Source organism: Herpailurus yagouaroundi, unplaced genomic scaffold (genome assembly GCF_014898765.1).
Source record: "Herpailurus yagouaroundi ecotype Mexico unplaced genomic scaffold, PumYag 201, whole genome shotgun sequence".
NCBI lineage: Eukaryota > Metazoa > Chordata > Mammalia > Carnivora > Felidae > Herpailurus > Herpailurus yagouaroundi.
Window position 1 is genome coordinate 439009 of NW_024412432.1, and position 24355 is coordinate 463363.

The window sequence follows — 24355 nt, forward strand, 5'->3', positions numbered from 1 at the left end:
AACATAACATAACATAACATAACATAACATAACATAACATAACATAAGTAGTTGTTAGTGTGCCTGGGTGGCTCAGTCGTTTAAGCATCTGGCTCTTGATTTTGGCTCAGTACATGATCTCACAGTTCATGGGATCGAGCCTCATGTTGGGCTCTGTGCTGACAGCTTGGAGCTGGCTTAGGATTCTCTCTCTCTCACTCTCTCTCTGCCCCTCCCCTGCTTGTGCTCGCTTGCTCTCTCTCGAAATAAATTAATTTTTAAAAAAAGAAGTAGTAGTGCTTTGTTGAATCAGAACCATCTATTCTATACTGAACTCTTACATGCTATTTCATCTGACCATGTTAGCAGAAATCTTGAAGAAAAATCAGATTCCTTATTCAAAGGGTAAGTTAGTTCTCAAAAATGAAATCTGGGTTCTTCGGTGGATGCTATGGATTTGAGGATAAAGTTTAGATGTACTTGAGACCACAGTTATAGGTCTGCTTTGAGGACAATGAAATCAAGATAGGGAGGCAGCAACCATTGGGTTGATGAGCAAGGGCAGAGGGAACACAAGACAAAAGAGAAAACAAACATAAACCACCAGAGTGGAGTCAGTGACTCAGCAAAATTACCAAAGCTTCTGGTTTTGGGTTTTGGTTTTTGACAGGATCATAGAGGGAATTGGGGATGCTTGATTGTATAGTTTTATTTCCTTTTTATGGTCTCAAATCCTTTTTAAAGAAAGCTTTATGTATGTGTTTTTAGGATTGGTGAATGAGTGAACCTCACTTTTTTAATACCTGAGCTTCCCAAAACCATGAGTCATCAGCATTGTCATCAGAGGTAGGCTTAAAATCTGATAATGAATTGACCATAGCTAAGGTACAGTTTTGTCTCCAAGAAATGATGAAGCAAGGAAACACCTAGGAGGCACAGGGCAAAACACCTTCCTGGAAGTTGGTGGAGCAGGAAGATGTGGGGGCCCAGACCAATAAGGGCAGCAATGCCTTCTGCATGGCTCACCTGTCTCCCCTCCTCTCAGCCTGATGCAAGGTAAGCCTACATTGAAGTCCAAGTGGAGAGTCTGGCCCTGGGGAGCTTTAGCACTGTATCTCGCTATGGCCTTGGTGTGCACATTTCATTTCTCTTGCTGCGTCTGGAACCCAGAGTCCAGTTTGCCAAATAGGTAATGGGGACTGGGGCTTGGGGAGGAGGGCAAAGTCCCCAAAGCCCAGCTTCCTTTTCTAAGCCCTGGTGACCTAAAGTACATTTAAGTTCTTTCTTCACTCCAGAGAGGAACCCACGCCACCCTTGATTTTGTATACCCCCTGCCATGACCATCCCCATCTATAAAATGGGGTGTACAATAGTACCTATCTCCTCAGGCAGGGGTTCTCAGAGTGGGTCCCCTAACCAGTAGCATCAGCATTGCTTGGGAACTTGTTAGAAAAGCAAATTCTCAAACCCCACTGCAGACTCACTGCATCAGAAACTCGGGGGTTGGAGGTCACCAATCAGTTCTCACAAGCTCCCAGGTAATTTAGATGGTCTCTCAAGTTTGAGAACTGCTATAACAGGGTTGTTGTGATGAGTAAATGATGGAGAAGCTAGAAGATGCTCAGTATGATGCCTGGCACCTAAGTGTTATCTAGCTGTTAGTATCCTCATCGTGGTTACCATCATCATTATCATCATCACAATCATCATCATCGCAAGAATCCTTTCTAATAATGCTTTAATTTCCAGGAGTAATGAGTCTTCTCATATGAAGATGCTTTTCCTGTGGAACAAACCCCTGGCCCATGCATGTGCAAGCTGACTCTTAACAGTACAGAGGTCTTTTCTGTCTTGACCACTTACCATAATGATGTAGGGTGTCAGGGGGAAAAATGCAAGAATGTACATTTGTAAGGAAACGCTTTATTAATGGGGACAATTGCCATAGGAATATGCTCAAAGTCTAAAACCAGAAATGTCTTCAGGAAGGGATGGATAACCAATGCTTTTATATGCAGAGACCCTGAAATGATGGGTGGCTGTGGAACGAGTAAGGAGGGATGGGGAGAGGAAGAGGTAATAAAAACTGTGTGGGAGTCTTGAAATTCAAAAAACTATGTCAAACATTGATTGCACTAACAGTCAAGGCAGGAAATGTCTGTAGTCAGGGACATCAGCAAAGTTACAGAGTGGGAAGTTCGCATAGAGTTTAGGGCCTGGTTGTCCTAGTCAAGTAAGCCTAAAGATGTTAAACACAAGTTGTGATCAGCCTTGTCAAGAAAATTAGTATGTATGTATGTATGCACTTATTTATTTATTTATTTATTTATTTTTTTTTTTTTAATTTTTTTAATGTTTATTTTGGAGAGAGAGAAAGACAGAACACAAGCAGGGGAGGAGCAGAGAGAGAGGGAGACACAGAATCTGAAACAGGCTCCAGGCTCTGAGCTGTCAGCACAGAGCCCGACGTGGGGCTTGAACCCACAAACCGTGAGATCATGACCTGAGCCGAAGCCGGACGCCCAACAGACTGAGCCACCCAGGTGCCCCTGTACTTATTTATTTATTTTTAGAGAGACAGCACAAGCTGGGGAGAGGGGCAAAGGGAGAGAGAGAGAATCTTAAGCAGTCTTCATGCTCAGCACAGAGCCTAAAGTGGGGCTTGATCCCACAACTCTGGTATCATGACTTGAGCCAAAATCAAAAGCTGAACGCTCAACTGATGTGGCAACTGAGCCACCAAGCACCCCAAGAAATTAGTTTTTATTTATGCCATGTTGCAATGACTAAATAATGGTCCCCCAAAGACATCAGATCATAATTCTTGGAACCCATCAATGCTACCTCACATGGAAAAGAGTTTGCAAATGTGATTAAGGATTTGGGGAGGGATATCCTGGATTATCTGGATGAGCTCTAAATGTAATCACAAGGGTTCTTATAAGAGGGAAGGGGAGGGAAATTTGACACAGACAAAAGAGGAGAAAGCAATGTGACCACAGAGGCAGAGATTGGGGTGATGTGCCACAAACCAAGGAGTGACTAAAGCCACCAAAAGCTGGAAGAGAAGAACACGTTTTCCCCTAGAGCCTCAAGAGGAAGCACAGCTCTATGATACCTGGTTTTCAGTCCAAGTGATACTGATTTTAGACTTCTGCCCTCCACTAACTGTGAGAGAACAAATTCCTATTGTTTTAAGCCACGAAGTTTGTGGGAATTTGTTACAGAAGCTGTAAGAAACTAATACATCTTGTTTCATGAAAAGACTCTTCAGATTTGAGGAAGAGACCCTCTGGGAGCCAAAGGAGAGTTTGTGGATTATAGTTTTGGCGATAGGGAAAATCCCACAAGTCAGCTCTTTTGGTACCTACTGGACCAAGAAGTTTCGCCATGTTATTTAAATGATAGTAGGCTATGCTCATATGTTGTAAAATCAAGATTACTGTAGTTAGGGGAACCTGGGTGGCTCAATCAGTTAAGCGTCTGATTCTTGGCTTCTGCTCATGTCATGATCTTAAGGTTCATGAGATCAAGCCCCGTGACAGGCTGCATGCCAAGAGTGCAGCCTGCTTAGGATTCTCTCTCTCTCTCTCTCTCTCTCTCTCTCTCTCTCTCTCTCTCTCCCCCTCCCCCACTCACATGTGTGTTCTCTCTCAAAATAAATAAATAAACTTAAAAAAGATTACTGTAGTTATCTCAGATTTTAAAATGGAAAGGCTGAGTTTCAGTAAAGCTGTTAGTGAAGTTACATGTAGAATGTATCTAAGTAAATGCATAAACTACACCAGAAGACAATGAGCACCAACTAAGAGTTTAATTAATTCTTGTTACTGATTTATTTAACAAATTGGCTGATTGTTTAACCCTACAGGAAAAGCAAGGTTATAGTAGCTCAAAAAAATAATTTCATAAGTCGCTTCATATAAACATCCAATCATAAACAGGCTTTTTTCCATAAAATTATTAATTATAATAAACCACTTTACAAATTAACAGTTGCCTGTTATGTAATGTGTTTAAAAGTAAGTCTTGGGGCGCCTGGGTGGCGCAGTAGGTTAAGCGTCCGACTTCAGCCAGGTCACGATCTTGCGGTCCGTGAGTTGGAGCCCCGCGTCGGGCTCTGGGCTGACGGCTCAGAGCCTGGAGCCTGTTTCCGATTCTGTGTCTCCCTCTCTCTCTGCCCCTCCCCCGTTCATGCTCTGTCTCTCTCTGTCCCAAAAATAAATAAACGTTGAAAAAAAAATTTTTTTTTAAATAAATAAATAAAAGTAAGTCTTGGCTCATTGAAATTTAAACAAATTGGAGAGGTTGTTATTTTGGGGAGAGGTGTTAAGTGGCCTCAGGGTCTTGAATACCATCACATTGGATTTATTTATTCCTCTATGGTTTAAAACTTCCAGAGATGAGGTATAGAATTATACCTTGTTTTACCAGTGAGCAAAAGAAATCTGGACATGCACATGAGAATATACTTTCACAGAGACTTAATTTTAAATAGGAATTGGAAAATTCTGCCAACTGAATTTTATTAAAGGCAGAGCTAAGTCTTGGTTGCTTGACTAAAATGTAACTATTTTAATACTAGTACTCATCTAAGTTATTTGGCAAAGGAATAGCAAATAGAATATGAAGAAAAAGAACACAATGGTTAGTAATACACATTCCTGTGATACTTTATTTTACAGATTATGTATATGTAGATGTCATGAGTTGGAGCAATAATATCTTCTACTCTTTTGCTTAAAAGATTTTCTCCTATATTTCTCCTAAATATATACATTTTTTATTTAAGTTTAGGTTTTGAGCCTATTTGCTAGAGAGACGATTTCCCCTACAATGTGAGGTTGTATCACATTCCAAGAAACAAAGGTGATGTCATTCTTTGGAGCAGCACCTGCCAGGCAGCCTCCCATTCAGGCTATTGCCTAAGGTGCAGGAGGAAGTCAAGCAGTAGCAGGTTTTTCCACCTGTGCAATCCTTTGGAGCTGTGACCCCCAAGGCAACTGTAAAACCCACGTGTTAGAATAATTTAGATCTCTTGTGATAGACTGAGTAAACAAGCAAACAAAGGCCAAACTTTACATGATGAAGAACTCTAACCCACAAAAGAAACTTCTCCAGCAACCATTTTGGAATAGTCAGGCCTTACTTGCTCAATGGCTATCAATCTATTTTTGCCTCTACTTCCAACCCAGGACAAACCAGAAAAATCCAAATATTCTCCCCAAACCAACCACATAAGATGTTCCATTTCTAGTTATTCCTTCTCCAGCTTCCTCTTACAGAAGTCTCCCTGTTTTGTCCTTGTAAAGCTTTTCCTCACCCTGGCTTCTTTTGAATGGTCTCCTTTTTGTAGCAAGTTATCATGTGGGTAGTCTTCCTTTACTTCCACATGTGGATGCTTGTGTTGACCACCATGATTAATTTTTTTTTTAAGCATAAAACAAAATCAAAGTTCAGCCACATACGATACACTTTTGTAACCACGTGAGAATTTTGGACTCCCAGCTGTGTGTGAGAGGAAAACGATTCTACTTCAAAGGATATAAAATGAAATCTTCAATAAGTTGACTTTTAGAAATACTTGCCTGATTGTGCTTCTATATAAGTTATCAATTTAATTTTAACTAAGTACAAATCGACATGCACTATGACTCCATAAAACATATAGATAGATCTATAAATGTATAGATAGATCTGTATCTATCTATAGATAGATCTATCTATATACATCTATATACATATCTATCTATATCTATCTGTATACATATCTATCTATCTATATCTATATATATCTATCTAGATAGATAGATATAGAAAGAGAGAGAGAGAGAGAGGAAGGAGTTATGGGGAAAAGGACAAGGGTGTTCATTTTCTAAAATAGGTTTTCTTGGGGCACTGGGGTGGCTCAGTCAGCTAAGTGTCTGACTTCTGCTCAGGTCATGATCTCACTGTGAGATCAAGGCCCGCATCCGGCTCTGTGCTGACAGCTCAAAGTGTAGAGCCTGCTTCAGATTCTGTGACTCCCTTTCTCTTTGCCCCTCCCCTGCTCACGCTCTAAAAATAAATAAAAATTTTTAAAAAAATTTAATATATTTTCTACAATAAATATGCTCCTTCTGCAACTAAAAAAGAAACTTTTAGGAACATTTCTGATTTCCTTAAATCTCTATATAGAGTTAACCCTTGACAGGGTTTGAAATGTGTTCACTTACACCCAAATTTCTTTTGATTAATACATTATAGTACTATAAATGTATTTTCTCTTCCTTGTGATTTTCTTAGTAACATTTTCTTTTTTCTAGCTTACTATAAGAATACATAATATATAACATATACAACATACAATATATGTTAGTCAACTTTCATAATATTGGTAAGGCTTCTGGTAACCGGCAGCTAATTAGTAGCTAAGGTTTTGGCTGTTGAAAAGTTATAATGCAGATTTTCATCTGCAAGGGGAGTTGTTGCCCCTAACAACCATGGTGTTCAAGAGTCTGTGTATAAACACACACACACACACACACACACACACACACACACACAAATATATTTATATCTATTTGTTCTCCAACGGAAACACTTCTTCAAAGTGCATAACCACGTTAAGTGTTATTAAAGTATGTATATTCCTTATATCTCAAGAGAAGCACTTTGGATACTGAGTAAGACCTAACAATCAATCTCTAATGCAGAGTTTAAGTAAATTAGTTTCCACCCTTCTCAACCACTTTTCCCCTTTTTATGAAACCATTTTTTTTTCCTGTAAGTAATTCCTTTCTATTGGTTTTGTGAATGGCTCGAGAGGTAAGGGAGGGGGCGGGGAACAGAAGAGAAGCATTACGAAATGGCCATACCTCTGTACACCCATCCAGTCCATCCCCTTTCCTTCCAAGGACTAGGTCTTGCCCATTGCGTCCCATATTTTGGGGATTTCCAGTCCGCTCCAGATTCTTCCAAAACCCAGAGGCATCCCATCCTGAAACACTGATAACAAATCTGTCTGTGGGTTCTGCATCCTCCACCCGCCCCATTTTTGCTTGGAATGAACAGGAACCACTGGACTAGAATATACCGTTCTCAGTCCTCCGGGAGATTTTAACCAAAAACTTCAGCACCTAAGGACCCGCAAAGCGACGCGCTAGGGGCTCCAGTACTACCACCCGCCCATCTCATGAATTCGGGGTAGTAAGTTGATCCGGGCCCCCAGTGAGGTGCCTCACCCCCTCCTCAGCGATGTCCGGAGCGCACAGAAGCAAGGCCCAGCAGTCCTGGGACAAGTTGAGACTGAGCCGCGTCACGCGCTGGGAGTCCCAAGCCTGGAGGCCCCGCCCACAGGCCGGTGCAGCCAATCGCGGCGCGAGCAGACCGTAAGGGCGGGCCAGGCGTGCAGAATTCCCGAGGCCTTAAAGGCTGAGTCAGGAGCAGCTGGGCCACAATCCCCGGCCTCGGCGATCTGGGGAGGGTTGTGTGTGTGTCTGTGGAGTGCGCCTGCGCAGCTGTGGACGCCGTAGGTCAACTTCTTGGTCTGGGGACCGGTACTGGAGGAGTGGATTCACCCCAGGGCACGGGCAAGTGTGGGGCGCGACCCGCGGGAATAAAAACATCTACTTGCCTGGAGTTGGTGAGGCTGAGCCGACGCTGCCTGGATCCTGTAAGCCTTGAAGATGGGAAGTGGGGGCAGGGCGGTTCGGGGAACCCAGGGCGACACTGAGACCACGGGGAGGTCCTAGGCTGTGCAGGAGTCGGTCCGTCTCAGGGCCGTGGCGGGCACAGGTCTGGCAGCCGGGGCCCCACGGGACTGGGCCTGGCCAGGAGGTACAGGGCAGGCTGACCTCCGCAAGGGCTGTGGGGCCCGGCGCTCCCTGTACCTCGGTCTGTGAACATCGTCTGGAAGCTGAGGGAGGCGAGCGGGGTGGAGAGCCTCCGGCCTGGCCCCGCCTGCAGTGTCCCTCTGGGCCAGGCCCGAGAAGGTGCTCTGAACTCCGGGAGAGTGTGGCCCTGTCCCGGTCGGGAACTGGGGCTCTGGACGCCCTCTTGCCTCGTGATTTCTTCCTCAGTTTGGGGGTAGTTAATGGCGGTGCTGGCGGCAGAGACCAAATGTGGGGACAGCAGAGCACTGGGTGCAATCCTGCCCACCTTCTGGGAAGGTCTTTCAGAAAGCTTTCAATTCAAGAAGCATGTCTCACCCCTTGCTGTATATTTGTCAAAAGAAAGATGTGAAGTGGCTACCTAACCCCTGGGGATCCCTGTCCCTACTTGGGATCAGGTGTTCTGATAAATAAGATTTCCTGGGTCACCTCGGTATTTTCAGTAAAGAACTTGGACCAACAGCTTCTTAGTTGCCTTAAGATTCTGAAACTCTGATCAAAACCTAAATTATCATTGCACTATTACAATGAAGTCTGTTTCAATTCCTATAGCACTTGTCAGCCTGTTTTTAATTTTGATGGCTGAATCATATACCTCCAAGTCCTTGGCCTGTTTTTCTCCACCCACATCCTTAGCCTTCTTCCAGGAATCTGTAAATATTTGCGAAGGTACTTTAAATGTTTTTACTCTACAACATCTCAGGAGAAAATAGGATGGCTTTTTTAAAGGATTGGTCTCATCAAATACTGATTTCATTTTCCTTTCTAGGTTTTTGAAACATGAATCCTTCACTCTTCCTGACTGCCCTTTGCTTGGGAATAGCCTCAGCTGCTTCAAAATTCGATCAAAGTTTAAATGCACAATGGTACCAATGGAAGGCAACACACAAGAGATTATATGGCATGGTAGGTAACCTATGAAACTGTCCAAAGGGGCCCCCAAAGAGAAAGAGTCCCTTGCCATTGGGAGTTTATAGCCAGAGAGTAGCATGTAGAAGTCAGCTTTCACCAAGGCAATAACTTCATCGCACCCATTATTGAGCACAATATGGGGCATAATTCCTGTTGTGTGGTTGCTAGAGAACAGCTCCCAGAAATATAAGCCATCCTGGGCCATGGTTTTTTTCCCTGTCTGCAAATCCACTAGGTGAAGATGGGCTGGTTTTAAGTAGGAATAAAGATGGTAAGTTATATATTTGCCTCTAGAATGAAGAAGGATGGAGGAGAGCAGTGTGGGAGAAGAATATAAAAATGATTGAACTGCATAACCGAGAATATAGCCAAGGGAAACATGGCTTCACAATGGCAATGAATGCTTTTGGTGACATGGTGAGTGTCAGCGTGGATTGCTGTGCTTTTTGTGCTTCCTGTCCTCTGTACTTTAGCAAAATAACCTCTTGCCTTTTCAACATTTTACTTACTTTTCCTTAAAGACCAATGAAGAATTCAGGCAGGTGATGAATGGTTTTCAAAACCAGAAGCACAAGAAAGGGAAAGTGTTCCAAGAACCCGTATTTGCTGAGATCCCCAAATCTGTGGATTGGAGAGAGAAAGGCTATGTAACTCCTGTGAAGAATCAGGTATGATAATATTTAGCGGATCTCCTTCCAAGAATAAAGCCAAAAAGGAGTTAGTGTCCTTGCTTTGGTAGACAGTGGAGTTTGTTTGTTTTGTTTTGTTTTGTTTTAAGAATATTCGGGTATATGGGTTATTGTGAATCTTTGTATTTATCTTATAAACTGATAACTTTTTTATTTTCAGGGTCAGTGTGGTTCTTGTTGGGCTTTTAGTGCAACTGGTGCTCTTGAAGGACAGATGTTCCGGAAAACTGGCCAACTTGTTTCATTGAGTGAGCAGAACCTGGTGGACTGCTCTCGGTCTCAAGGCAATGAGGGCTGCAATGGTGGCCTAATGAATAATGCCTTCTGCTATGTTAAGGAAAATGGAGGCCTGGACACAGAGGAGTCTTATCCGTATCTTGGAAGGGTAAATGGAGCTCCTTATCTTGTTATTCCAGCTCAGCTTTTGAAAGCTGAACATTTTCAAAGATAACAGACACTTTACTCAGCATTCACATTTTAGATGCAAACTGACAGAACTGTCACTATAAATTATCAGCCTTAGCACAGGTTCTCTGATTAGATGGTTAGCACATAGCTGTCCTTAATTCTGTGTAACTTGGAGGCTTTTTATACACCATTCTGCACATAATTTCTGCATAGTGAAAAATTTCTTATGGACAAGTAGGCCTAAGGGGTTTCACTGAAGATAACATCTGCTAAGTTTTCAATTTCAAATCAGAAACATTTGGCTATTAACTCACAACAAAGCTGACTTGGAAATCATTAAGCTGCAAACTGCTGAGTCTTGAGGTCCTAGAACTGGAGGTGTGGATGGTAGTGATCAAGTTTCTTTCCCATTTACCTTTAAAAGGACTCAGAGCCCTGTAACTACAAGCCTGAGTGTTCTGCTGCCAATGACACCGGCTTTGTGGACATCCCTCAGCGGGAGAAGGCCCTGATGAAGGCAGTGGCAACTGTGGGGCCCATCTCTGTTGCTATTGATGCAGGCCATCAGTCATTCCAGTTCTATAAATCAGGTAGGTGTTTGTATTTTTATTATAGAAGTTCAGGCAGGCAAAATTGGAAAACACCACCATAATTGTTTGGTGTTAGGTTTGGAGTCCTACTTTCCAAGACTGTAGAATTTTGAGTGTGTGCATTTAATATGGTGATGTTTCCATTTGACATATTTTAGACATTTTCTCATGACAAGCTCTCCTTAAGTATTTTTAAATGGCTGTGTAATTCTGCAAATACAAATAATTGATGTAAGTATTCTCCAGTTGTTGGACCTTTTTTCCAAATAATGTTTACTATTGAACTGTAAAGAACCCTGTGGCTCAAGTGTTATTTTATATTGTGCTGTTTCCTTAGTTGGCATTTTAGAAGTAGAAAGGATTATGCTAAGTAATATTAGTAGAAGTAGCTAAATCGTCTTAGCCTTGATAACTAGATCTTATTATTGGAAATCCTTTTCGAATAGAAAATATTTTGGGTTTAGTGGAATTTTGTTGATTTCTAGTGAGTTGAGTTTATTAGTTACCATAACTATTTTTGGTAAATATTTAAGCTTTATATGTAATTTGCTAATGGCATTTCATTGAATTTTGAGATGTCTCTTAACCGTGGTAGATAGGGTGAGTTACAGTCATGTGTCAATTGAAGCTTCTCACCCCAAATTTTACCTCTCTAGGCATTTATTATGATCCAGACTGCAGCAGCGAAAACCTGGATCATGGTGTTCTTGTAGTTGGCTATGGCTTTGAAGAAACGGATTCAAGTAAAAAATTTTGGATTGTCAAGAACAGGTATAAAACTCCAAATGTTATATATTAAATTGAAAAGGGAGTGCTTGTTTGGAATCAGTATTTGATTTCAAATCCAAAACTCATTTTGAAATCCCAGAACTTAGAGTGAACACTCTTGACATTTTTTATAAGGGTAAAATGTACTGATGTTTGATTACAGGATTCTGTAGCAAGCTTGTTGGACTTATTATTACATATTTATAACATTGCATTTCCAAATTTTGAAAACTTTATTCAGAAACACATCTGGCCCCAAGAGTTTAGATAAAGGATTTTGCACCTGTAAGGTTAAGGGCTGGTTTCCTTTTTTGTGTCCAGTTTTTCAACAAGGTATACTGAGCAGAAACAACTGCTGACTCTTTTAACTCTGAAGGATTTTCTAAGAGTCCAGTGGGCTCTGTATGTCCTTCCTGTTACCATTTGTTGCCCTGCCATTTTATTCTACTTCCCAATTCCCAGAGGCTTTGAGGTCCTCTGGATCCATTTTCACTGCTAAAGTTCTTTGAGAGGGGGTATAAGATAGCTTGCAGAAACAAACTGCTACATTGGAATCCTAGCCCTGCCTCAGTTTCCTATCTTAAAAAGTTAAGGACCTGTGGGAATTGATATACTTACCAATATATGTAATAGCACTTAGAATAGTGCTTGATAGCACCTGATATGTGGAAAGCCCTATTTTAAGTATTAGCTATTACTAATGAAGCTAATATGTACTTGATACTTTGTATAAAACAAAAAACATCTTCTTTTTTCAGTTGGGGTCCAGAATGGGGCTGGAGTGGCTATGTAAAAATGGCCAAAGACCAGAACAACCACTGTGGAATTGCTACGGCAGCCAGCTATCCCATTGTGTAAGCTGGTGGATGGGGATATTAGAGGACTTAAGGACAGCGTATCTGGAGGAATTTTTATCTTAAAACTGACCAAACCCTTATGTAAGATAAGACACTTGAATCAGTGAAGATCCAAGTTGTGATTTGAATTCTGTGACATTTTTATAAGGGTAAAACTTTACCACTACCTTAGTTGCTGTTATAAATAGCTTTATAATGTTGAAGACTCATTACTTAATTCTAAGACTTTTGAATTTTAATTTTTTCAAAGGATATATAAAACTTTACCTTTTAAAATAAATTTTAACTCAACATGTAGAGGTGGAACTTCTCTGTTTTCAATGCATTAACTTTTTGTGTAGTTATAAAATCTAATTGGGCTATAAAGATATAACTGGATATGCCAGTGGTGCATTAGAAGGACGCTGGGTGGTTCTCAAGATTTTCTAATTAACAAATATGCAGATTTTATGTCAGCTGCCTATTGGCTGTGTTGACCCAACCCTGAATCTAGCAAAACATAACAATCTGGAAGGGCAAAAGTAAATTGTTTTAATAATTTAACAATTCACTCTTTAGGAAAGTGAGAAGACATTAAGATCTTAGGTTTTAGACACTAGAAAAGGAGATCCTCTTCCTTTGACTCAAGATGGTTAAAACCTAGTAAGGTTATGGGGCGCCTGGGTGGCGCAGTCGGTTAAGCGTCCGACTTCAGCCAGGTCACGATCTTGCGGTCCGTGAGTTCGAGCCCCGCGTCAGGCTCTGGGCTGATGGCTCAGAGCCTGGAGCCTGTTTCCGATTCTGTGTCTCCCTCTCTCTCTGCCCCTCCCCCGTTCATGCTCTGTCTCTCTCTGTCCCAAAAATAAATAAACGTTGAAAAAAAAATTAAAAAAAAAAAAACCTAGTAAGGTTATGGGAAAAAAGTCTCAGAGCCAGTTACTGAAGCATCTCCTTGAATTGCTGGTAAAGACCATGTGACTACTTTGCAGTTGAATAAGGACCAGATTCTGGATTCCCAAGTCTGTTTTATCTTTGTTCTGCCAAGTCTCTGATGGCTTTCACATAACTCTTCTAGGAAAAACCTCATTTGTTGCCTAGTGTTAGCAAAAGTATATTTAATGTCTATGATGAACAAGTCTCTCATGTTTGATAGTAACTGGAAAAATGTGTTAAAGATCCACAAGAGATGAGTGTGGACTACAAAAATAGGCTTCTGGCCTAGGAAGATCACTGGGTCAAAATTGGGGGCTTAGCTAGCTACGTAATCTCTGAATTAAAACTAAACTTGGAAGGGAAAAAAACAGCCTAAGCATATGGTTGCACAGGTAGTAAATACAAATAAGACAATATATTTGTATATTTAAAAGATGGAAAGAAAATATGCCAAACTTTTGAGTGGGTTATGGATGATTATTTTCTTTAACCTGTTCCACGGAAGACATGTATTTTTATTAGTAGGGGGAAAATTGTGAAAATATACCTACATTCTGCAGGCCAAAGAAGCAGGTGTATGTGTGTTTAAAAGTCTCATGCTCCCAATCAATAAGAAAACACAAGGACTAAGCTGGTGAAATATTTAATATAGCCATACTCAATTATGAAGGGAATGAGAGACCGAAGACAACTGGAACCTTATAGCCCACAAAACCTTCAATAATTTTTGTCCATACATCAATATAATGTACCATATTCAATCTGAGTTTTCTCTGAGAAAGGATTCCTTCATCTTGCTTTGCAACAGCAGGCTAACTCAGTGGTGTCCACAGAATCCTGGAACAACTCAAGACTCTAAGGAAACATCTGGGTGCTAAACTGAAGGGAAGCATGATGGCTTTGTATTTTAAAAAGTTTCAAGTCTGTCAAAGCAGAGGACACCTCAGATGTCTAAAGTATTTGTTTTTGTAACTTCCAAAGACCTTTATATTTTAAGTTGTGAAAAGTTCCAAACCACATCTATCATCTAAAAGAATTTCAAAGGAGCCAATAGACTTGAAATAAAGAGAGCTGGAAATAAATTTTATCACTACAAAATCTAGTCTGAAGAACAGGCTACCAGTATTTCCTATAGTCCAGACATCCAAATAGTTACTTATCGTAGTTAATATTTCAGAGGAAGTAAGGAAAAGTGAGACAATTTGGCAAGTTATGAGGGAGGAATTGGCTTATGTGGATTTGTAGCTGTAACACATGGACATCTTGTTAGGGGAGAGAATGGGCTCAGAGTATAGTAGTCCCTCCTTAATTGCAATTTTGCTTTCCATGGTTTTAGTCAACCACAGTCCAGAAGCAAATGATCCTTCTTTTGACAGGTGAGTAGGAGGTCAGTAGTAGACTGATGCTATATCACAGTGCCTGTCATTCACGTCACTTCATCTCATCACATATTATATATATATATATATATATATATATAATTATCTATATCTATTAAAATATAGTATGATTCTATTTTCATGTTGATTTTATCCTATGCCTAATTTACAAATTAAATTTTAATTTGAAAAAACAGTGCAGTTGATCCTTGAATAACGTGGGGCCTAGGGGTGCCAACCCTGTCCCCATCTCATGCAGTTGAAAATCTGTATAACTTTTGAATTCCCGAAGTCTCTTTTTGACTCCCCAAACCTTAACTAATAGCTTACTGTTGGCCAGAAACTTTACCAATAGTACAATTAACATGTATTTTAGATGTTATACGTATCATATACAGTATTTTTACAATAGAGAAAAATGTTAAGAAAATCATTAGGAAAATACATAACTGTAAAAGAATCCACGTGTAAGTGGGCCTACATGCACAGGATAAGCCGTATGCTTAAACCACTGATACCACATTGCATATATATAACTTCAGATAACATTTTTGAGATATAAGTCTGTAAACTTATATGTAGAAGCATATTGGAATACTCCTGTGCTTAACTCACTGAAAGTACACTTTGTACAATATATCTTTCAAGTGACATTTTCATTAAAATACAAGGGTTTGTAAACTCTTGTGTAGAAGCATGTGAGAGTAGCATCATGTTTAACTCATTAAAACTATACTGTATAAAAAAAAGTGGGCCTACACAATTCAAACCTGTGTTGTTCAAAGGTCAAACGAGTGTGAGTTTGGTACTATCTGCAGTTTCAGGCATCCACTGGGAGTCTGGGAATGTATTACCCACAAATAAGGGGAAACTACTGTAATTAGAAAACTCATTTTTGCACTTAATTTTCATCACCATCTCCAAGGTATACTTACAAAATCTTAAGCAAGTATAGACTTCCCTATTTCTGTTAGTGATTTATGATTGATGAAAGTTACAGTTAAGTTACAGTTAAGACCACATTTATACGTTTTGCCTATAAAATTTGAAATTGGCTGTTTCCTAAACTCAGTTACCTTTTGGCTGATATAAAAATCTAAAACAAAAAACTTCTGGGAGTTTAAAGAAAAGCAAGTATTAGTGTATATATACATGTTTACATACATACATATGTATGTATGTGTGTATGTGTGTTTATCTCCCATCACTTTACAGAATTTCAGAAATGTTCATGGTCATCACTATTTTTAAGTAACTTAATAAGAAAATATTACCAAGAGCTGCTCCATGGTCTCTTTTCTCAGTACTACATATTAAAACTTTTGTAGTTAATATATTTCCTCATTCAACTGTGCTGTCGGTTCTGGGGACACAAGAACAAAGGTATAGTCACAGTCTGTCTCTTGTGGAGCTCACATTCTCATTGCTGAACCCATGCATAACCTCCATCTTTTACCGTAGCCACCATTCATGAGCTCATTTGCAATCACAGGAGTGGCTGGGGAAAGAATGACTGGTAGTCACAGAACAGGTCATTTTATTCACTTGATTTACTGAGGTTACCTTTGGTGAGCATTTGCATGGGACAAAAATATAGTCATGCTTTTTGCCCATTCAGAGAGCTCTATTCACACACCTCTTCTCTAGGTCTCTTTGTCAGCAATTTTCGAACCATGTTTCTTCCAAGACCCTGATAATCCAGCCAAACCATGGTTACAGCTCATGAATTAGTATATAATAGCACTTCTGGCCATTTTTCCTTCCAAGCAAAATGAACAACCAGATGTTCAACGTTCTGCTCACAGGGAGGATTTCCCTTCACCACTGTCCTTTAGGGATGTCCCAAAAAGGGGTCATAGTGTGCTACAGTTGTCCACTTCAGTTAGTGTCTGCATATCACATAGAACCATCTATAAACGAGCCCAAGCTTTCTCTTCCTCAATCAACTGATTTTAGAGAATGCCCTGTGAGACCATAGGTTGAGGCTGGGAGCGAGAAGGCAGGAGTGGGGGCCATGAGCATTTGGCCCCTTCCTAATGTAACTTCTGCCTTGAGGGCCTGCTTAGACCCAATCCCATATATACCACTTCTACTTAATGATGGAGTGCTGCAATGCACATTTGGCTTTGTGGCTTGGTGGGTCAGATAATACACAGTTCATGATGAGCAGCTCATGAAATTGGTGGCCCATTTTTAAGCATTTATTCTCTAATACCCAGTAGCCAAGCTAAAAGCTGTTTTTCGAAAGGAGAATAGTTATCTGCAGAGGATAGCATGACTTCACTCCCCAAATCCTTAAGGGTCTGCATTATTATTTGCCTATTGGAGCCTATCAGTGGCTCCAAACAGCATCTCTACTACTGATACTTCAAGCATCATTGAATCTACTGAATCATATGGTCCAAGGGGCCCAGCAGCTTGCATAGGTAACAGCCTGGACCTGTTGCAGCCTTATCTTGTTCTGAGCCCCACTCAAAATTTAACAGTGTTTTTGGGTTACTCAGTAAATGGACCAGAGTAGCATACTCAAATGAGGAATATGTTGCCTTCAAAATCCAAAGAGGCCCACTAAGCATTCTCTTTTTTGGTTATAGTGGAGCCAGATGCAACAATTTATGCTTCATCTTAGAAGGGATATCTTGACATGCTCAACATCACTGAACACCTAGAAATTTTACTGAGATGGGAAGCCCTTAAGTTTTTGTAGGATTTATTTCCCACCCTCTGACATGCAGATGTCTTACCAATAAGACCAGTAAGTCTAAAATAGTTGCTACTTCCTGCTCACTAGTTCTATTTAGCATAATGTCATCAATGTAATGGACCACTATGATGTGGGGAAAAAAGATAATCAAGATCCCTGAGAACTAAATTATGATGTACAGCTGGAGAGCCGATATGCCCCTAAGGTAAAGGTGTATTGTTGGCCTTGCCAACTGAAAACAAACTGCTTCTGGTGGTCTTTACTAATAGGTGTGGAGGGGAAAAAAGCATTTACCAGATCAATACCTGCATACCAGGTAGTAAGGGATACGTTAATTTGCTGAAACTATGTAACCAGATCTGGAATAGCAATTGGAGTTAAGTTTATGGTTAGCTTATGATAATTCACAGGTTAAGTTTATGATAATTCACTGTCATTCTTCAAGATCCATGTGTTTTTTTCACAGGCCAAATAGATGAATTGAATGGGGATGTGGTGGTGAAAATCACGATCCCCGAATCTTTCAAGTCCTTGATGGTGGCCCTAATTTCTGAAATCCCTCCAGAAATGTGTCACCGCTTTTGGCTTACTATTTTGCAAGGTAGAAGCAGTTCTGGTGAATTCCACTTGGTCTTTCCTACTGTAATACCCCTAACTCCACAGATCTGGGAACCAGTGTGGGAATTCTGCCAGTTGCTGAGAATGTCAATTCCATTTATCCATTCTGGAACTGGGGGGAAAAAACTATACTGAACCCACTGAGATGGACCTGAGCAAAAACTCCATTGATCACCCTTTCTCCATAAACCCCTACTCTGATGTATGAGGTTTGGGTCTCCTAGAATTAGTGTCAGTTCAGAGGCAGTATTGAGTAGTTCCCAAAATGTCTGATTGTCTTATTTTTTCCAAAACATATCACCTTTATAAAAGGCTATCAGCCTCTTTGGAAAACCCTGGGAGAAAAAATGAACAGTAAAAAGAGTATAAACAGAATAAAAATCAACAGTGTAGTGGGGACCCAGGTTACCTTTCAGTTAAGGGTTTGGAGTCTGTAAACTGTCTCAAGTCCTGGAATTAATTGAGGGGCTGTAACTCTTTTTTTTTTCCAAGTTAGACTTCTGCTGTTCAAGTTAGACCTAGAACTCATCTGCTTTTACAGATGATATAAGAATTTAGTAGACTGCCCACCTGTTTCTCTTCTAGGGACACTATTATCAGCTAGCCAGTGCCATAGGTCCTTGTAAGTCAGACTGTTCTAACTACTGCAGCAACTCTGCTGTCCACTTTGGTAACCATGTCCACTGTGGTGTGTTCCAGTTGGGTGGGGGCCAGTGGCACTGGCAGTGAAAGAATTCACCCGAGCCAGAACAAAGGAGATAGAAATTTATTGAACACACTGCAATGGAGCAGTGGGCAGGACAGCAAAGGAGAAACTATCTGCCACAGTGGTGAGGGACTATAGTTATAGAGTGGAGTGAGGAAATATGGGAACATATGGAATTTTCCCTTTTTTGGTACCTGTGCCTGGTTGTAAGTAGCTCATTGGTCAGTTAGGGCCTATGGCTATGTCGAGGTTGGTCACTCAGCCTGTTTACATCTGCTTGATAGTCACTGTGGGCCCTTTTGTCTTGCTCAAGTTTCTATTGCTCAAGCATGTCACCTAAAAGTGGCCTCTACATCCACCTTATCTTTGGTGATTAAGTGCCACCATTTGGCTCCTGCCACCCAGGATCCACTTACCCCATTGCATTTAAGAATCTCAATTCAGTGGCAGCATTTTCCACTGTAATTTCTAATCTGTTGAGAAGAGTGACCACAGAGCTTTTCAAAGATACTAGGATTTCCCTCACAAATTTATTTCTTACAGTCATAGTGGAAGAAGGTGTGTCCTCTATATATACCCTTCTGTGGTGAGTGAGCATTGTTACATGACAAATCCACTCTAACATTTGAAACTCCCAAACCTTTGGATACCTTTTCTTCTACAATATACAAAAAGCATCTAGACTACATTTAGTGTAGGTGTAGGAGAGCAGACTGATTCTTTGGCCTTCCATCTTGTTCCTCTCCCTGCAATGATCTCCCTCAGGGATACTTGTTCCAGCTCCTTGGAGGTTTATGTATCCCCTAACTAGAATGCAAGAAGGCTTAATCTGATCATCCCTAAGGTTGTTTAGATAACTAGTAGAGATAACATCGTTTCTTCCCTTCCCCCACTCTGGTGTACAGATGATCTGTTAAATGTTAAACACTTTGACCCCACAATGGCCTCTGCACACCCCCTTGCTCTATAAAATCTGTGGATTAAGCTCCAGACCTTGCAGACAACAGCTGCAAAGCACCTGGATCGTCATCCACCCAATCCCCATATCAGTAAAACTGTGTGTAAATGGTATGGAGTGGCTTACTTCATTTTTAGGTTTCAAAGTATCTCAAAGGATACTTTACTGTTCCTCTTCCATCTTCTAACAATTGGTGAGCTAAGCTAGAGACCTAAAACAAAACACGCAGAGATAAAGGGGCTCTGTCAGGGGAAAGCCCATAGTCCGTGGGGGAAATCCCATTGTCGGTGGGGGAAATCCCAAGCTGGCCAGCCACTGTCATGTGGGAAGACTCAGCTAGGTTTTTTGAGCATTTTGGAGCAGTGCATGAATAGGGGGATACCCTGAAATGGCCCAAAGGATTGTTAGATATCCTATCTAGAATGGTAGGGAAAAGGGAAGGGAAAGTGAACAAGCTATTGTGGCAGTAGCTTGGCCAGAGATATGTGCATTATGAGACACTGCAGAATTGTAAGTAAGGAGAGAATTAGAACAGACTAGAGAAGCATTGACTTTGGAAAAGGATGTACAAGCCACATCTAATATGGATATCTTATCCACAAGAATACAACAGCAGGAGAAATGCTTAGAAAATATGGCATGTACAATGGCAAAGATGCATGGGTGCAGGCTACCATACACTAAAGTGAGAATTATTATATTTCAAGAGAATTGGGACCCTAAAGCTTAGGATCCCTGGAATAATGACTCCGCTTATGGGGAGGATATTATAATAGAGGGGGAAAATGACTTACAGTCATACCCTTTGATTCAAACAAAGACCCAGGCCCCTCATGAGCCTTGAGATAACAAGAATAAATTCCGACAAGTCAGAAAATGACTATGAGGTGAATTAGTGGAGCTAATGAGGCATTTTAAGCAAAAAGGCCAAGAAGGGATGCATCTTGTATGTTACAACTGTGGAATATTGGGACAGATGGTATTGTGTTAGAGGGTCTGAGATGTCAAAAATGGCCTCAGTCACTGCTCAACCTGCCTTGGAACAAAGGTTATATACCATGCCGCAGGCATGGGTAAGTGCTTAGCTAATTTGATTGATTTGATAAACTCTAGCATTAAAATGACCTGGCCTACAAAGTATGGAAAAAGCCCAAATGTCCATTGATGAATGAATGGTAAAGAAGATGTGATATATATATATATATATATATATATATATATATATATATATATGTGTGTGTGTATATATATACATGTATATGTATATATATGTATATGTATATAATATATATGTATATATATACATGTATATGTATATATATGTATATTATATATATATACACACACACACACACACACACACACACACACAGTGGAGTATTACTCGGCAGTCGAAAAGAATGAAATCTTGCCATTCACAACTACGTGGATGGAACTAGAGGGTATTATGCTAAGCGAAATTAGTCAGAGAAAGACAAATATCATATGACTTCACATACATCTCCCTTCTAAGATGAAGCATAAATTGTTGCATATGAAGCCCATATGACATTTGGAAAAAGCCCAAATGTCCATTGATGAATGAATGGATAAAGAAGATGTAATATATATATATATATATATATATATATACACATATATATACACACACATATATATGTATGTGTGTGTGTATATATATGTATATATATGATATATAGATAGATAGATACACAGTGGAGTATTACTCAGCAGTCGAAAAGAATGAAATCTTGCCATTCACAACTACATGGATGGAACTAGAGGGTATTATGCTAAGCGAAATTAGTCAGTCAGAGAAAGACAAATATCATATGACTTCACTCATATGAGGACTTTAAGATACAAAACAGATGAACATCAGGGAAGGGAAGCAAAAATAATATAAAAACAGGGAGCGGGACAAAACATAACAGACTCTTTAAATATGGAGAACAAACAGGGCTACTGGAGGGGTTGTGGGAGGGGGATGGGTTAAATGGGTAAGGGGCATTAAGGAATCTACTCCTGAAATCATTGTTTGCACTATATGCTAACTTGGATGTAAATTAAAAAAAAAAAAAAAAAAAAAAAAGATGACTTGGCCTAATGAAGGGGATTTTTCCCTACCCTCCATTACACTGGACCTCTATGGAAGAACTATAAGAAATTATATGAGAACTGGGAATGAAACATGCCATTTACATTCAGCATTTTAGAGGACCAAATAATTATTTTCCTCTTATATGAAAGACCATGCCTCAGGGGCATGTTATGAGACTTTAGTATCTGTCCTTGCACCTATGGTTAATCAGTCCATTGCTACAGTAGTGGCTATGATGGCTGACTCACATGAAACCAAAAGAATCTGGCATAGGGGAAATAGATGGGTTGAAAAATGGAAAAACAAAGGATCCTGCCAATAATAAAATGGCAGAAAGGGGGTCCATCAGGGTCTCTAGTAAACAACTAGATTTACTAGTTGTAAACTCTAATATTATCTAGGACCCCAAGAGGAAATATAGACAAACAATCCAATGGGTCTTGCTAAGCCTATGGAAGGCATTGACTAAAGGAAAGCAGTTTATTCCCTTGAAAGAAGGCTCAAAAAAGCCAGATGTGTTCCTGAGTGCCCCTCTGCTAACAAGTGAATTTAGAGTATGGGTACTCCTTATTCCTAGAGATTAGAAGTTAGATCAACATTGCCCTCTGGTGAGTACAATAGGGGTGACCAGAGGCCCCATGTTGAATTAATCATTTATTAGTTGCACACTAACAGACAGACTGTACTAGCTCTACTGTACACTGGAGCTGAATGCACACTAATCTATGGAAACTCCTTGATATCTCAGGGAGAAATAGAAGCAATTGATACTATGGGAGACAAATTATCAAGGTCAGACAAACTAGTCTCTACCTATAGATTGGCAGGCTCCCACCCTGCTGTTTTCTAGTGCATGTATCACCCATTCTTCAGTATGTTTTGGGTGTAGATGTTTTACAGGATCTAGACCTGACTACCATGACAGGCAAATTCAAGTTGCACATTGGAGTCGTAAAACCCATCACTGTGGGTTCTGCAAAATGGGAATCTATACAGCTGCCAGTTCCTCTGAAGAATAATAAGCATAAAACAATATAAAGTACGGGGGGTGGGGAGCATAACAAGTTTGCTGACACCACTAAAGAATTAGGAAAAGCAGAGGTAATCAGGCCTGCTCAAAGCCCATCCAATAATAGTCTAGTTTGGCCTGTAAAGAAATCTAGGGGTGCCTGGGTGGCTCAGTCGGTTAAGTGTCCAACTTTGGCTCAGGTCATGATCTCATGGTTCATGGGTTCAAGCCCCACATTGGGCTCTGTGCTGACAGCTCACAGCCTGCAGCCTACTTCAGATTCTGTCTCTGGCTCTTTCTGCCCCTCCTCAGCTTGTGCTCTCTCTGTCTCTAAAATAAACATTAAAAAAAAGAAAAAAAAAAAAGAAATCTAATTGGACCTGGTGAATGACAATAGATTATTTACATGCAACAGGAGACAATGGCTCTTCCAGGCATTGCCCCAAGAGTGCCTCCATAGTCCCGCAATTTGTCATAGGATGGTAGCCAGAGATCTGGAAAACTGGGTATTGCCAGAGGAGATGGTACTTTATCACTACATAGATGATGTAATGTTAACTTGTGGTGATTTATCCTTCCTGTCTCAAGCAGCTGCGTCATTACAAGTGCACTTGAAGTCACAAGGATGGGAAGTAAATACTGACCAGATCCTTCCTGGGTGTCATCTGGGCAGTGTCCTGGGTGTCATCTGGGCAGGTAAGACCAAGTGGTGCCAGAGGCTGTCATTGATAAAATACAAGCCTTCCCAATCCCTGAACCAGTAAAGGAATTGCAGGCTTTTGTTGGTTTATTAGATTACTGGAGACCTTTTTGTCCCCATCTAACCCAGATATTAAGACCTTTCCATGCCTTGCTTAAGAACGGAAACTGATGGGATTGGGAGGCTTTCTTAAAGGCAAAAATTGTAGTAAATATGTTGCTTAGGGTCTTAGGGTATCCCATTTTGTAACTATGAGTTGGAATTTCCTTCTGGTGTGATAAGGAAGCTCAAAATTTTTCTTCCTTACTTTATTTTCTTTTCTGCTCATCCCTTAGTAAAGAAATGGCTAAGTACAATTCCTCAAGCAGATTTATTACTTAAGCACTCTTTAAAACCAGCCTTGGGAGAAGGGGTTCTCCTAAAAAATGTTCAAAAGTCAGTGGATGGAAAATTGTGAGTTCCTAAATTGTTTTCTTGGCCAACCATGTCATTTTGTAACCAAAGTTTTACTTGAGACACTTAAATTAATCCACATGACTTTGAAAAGAATAAACCCAATAAAACAAAAATAAAATAAAATAAAGTAAAATAAATAAAATAAAACTCTCAGGTTGTTTTGTGAGTCATTTTCTCGAAGTCAGTAGATCTTACAGCAGAAGAAGCACATAGTAATGCCTGTGAAATATACATCTCAGGTAAAAAAGCAAGTTGTAGATCAGTATGAATAATTTGTTACAACTTTTTTAAAATACAGAGACAGGGGCATGTGGGTGGCTCAGTCAGTTAAGCATCGGACTTTCTCTCAGGTCATGATCTCACAGTTTGTGAGATCCAGCTCTGCTTCCAGTGAGCTCAAGCCCCGCTTCAGGTGAGCCCCGCTTCTGTCCCTCTCTCCCTCTCTCTCTGCCCCTCATTCACATAAGCCCTCTCAAAAAAAAAAAAAAAATACAGAGAGACATACTCATTTTTGTGTGTATTTTTAAAAGTCTTCAAAAGTTATAAACCAGGTATGCTTCCTGGAGCATAAAAAGAGATACTTTCTCTTTCTGCTGTATTATTCCAATTAAAAAAAATAATATACATTCTTCTCATGAGGTAACAGATTCAGAAGTATACAGTTCAATTTAAAAAACCTAAGAATTGGTAAAGGAAAAGGAGGAGGAGAAAGAGGGGAAAACAGACTGTCTTTAGATA

General features: G+C 40.2%; 1 protein-coding gene and 1 pseudogene across 1 annotated transcript; one reads left to right on the forward strand and one right to left on the reverse strand.

Annotated features, from left to right (window-relative positions):
- Positions 1–7420: 7420 nt before the first annotated feature.
- Positions 7421–12371, forward strand: LOC121014161 (procathepsin L). The gene is made up of 8 exons (XM_040450189.1): positions 7421–7633; positions 8620–8756; positions 9057–9179; positions 9284–9430; positions 9612–9836; positions 10284–10449; positions 11106–11220; positions 11976–12371. Exons 2-8 carry the CDS (start codon positions 8631–8633, stop codon positions 12073–12075), a joined length of 1002 nt encoding a protein of 333 aa, XP_040306123.1. The 5' UTR covers positions 7421–7633; positions 8620–8630; the 3' UTR covers positions 12076–12371.
- A 3406-nt stretch (positions 12372–15777) lies between these two features.
- Positions 15778–24355, reverse strand: part of LOC121014146 (uncharacterized) — a 37545-nt pseudogene continuing 28967 nt past the window's right edge.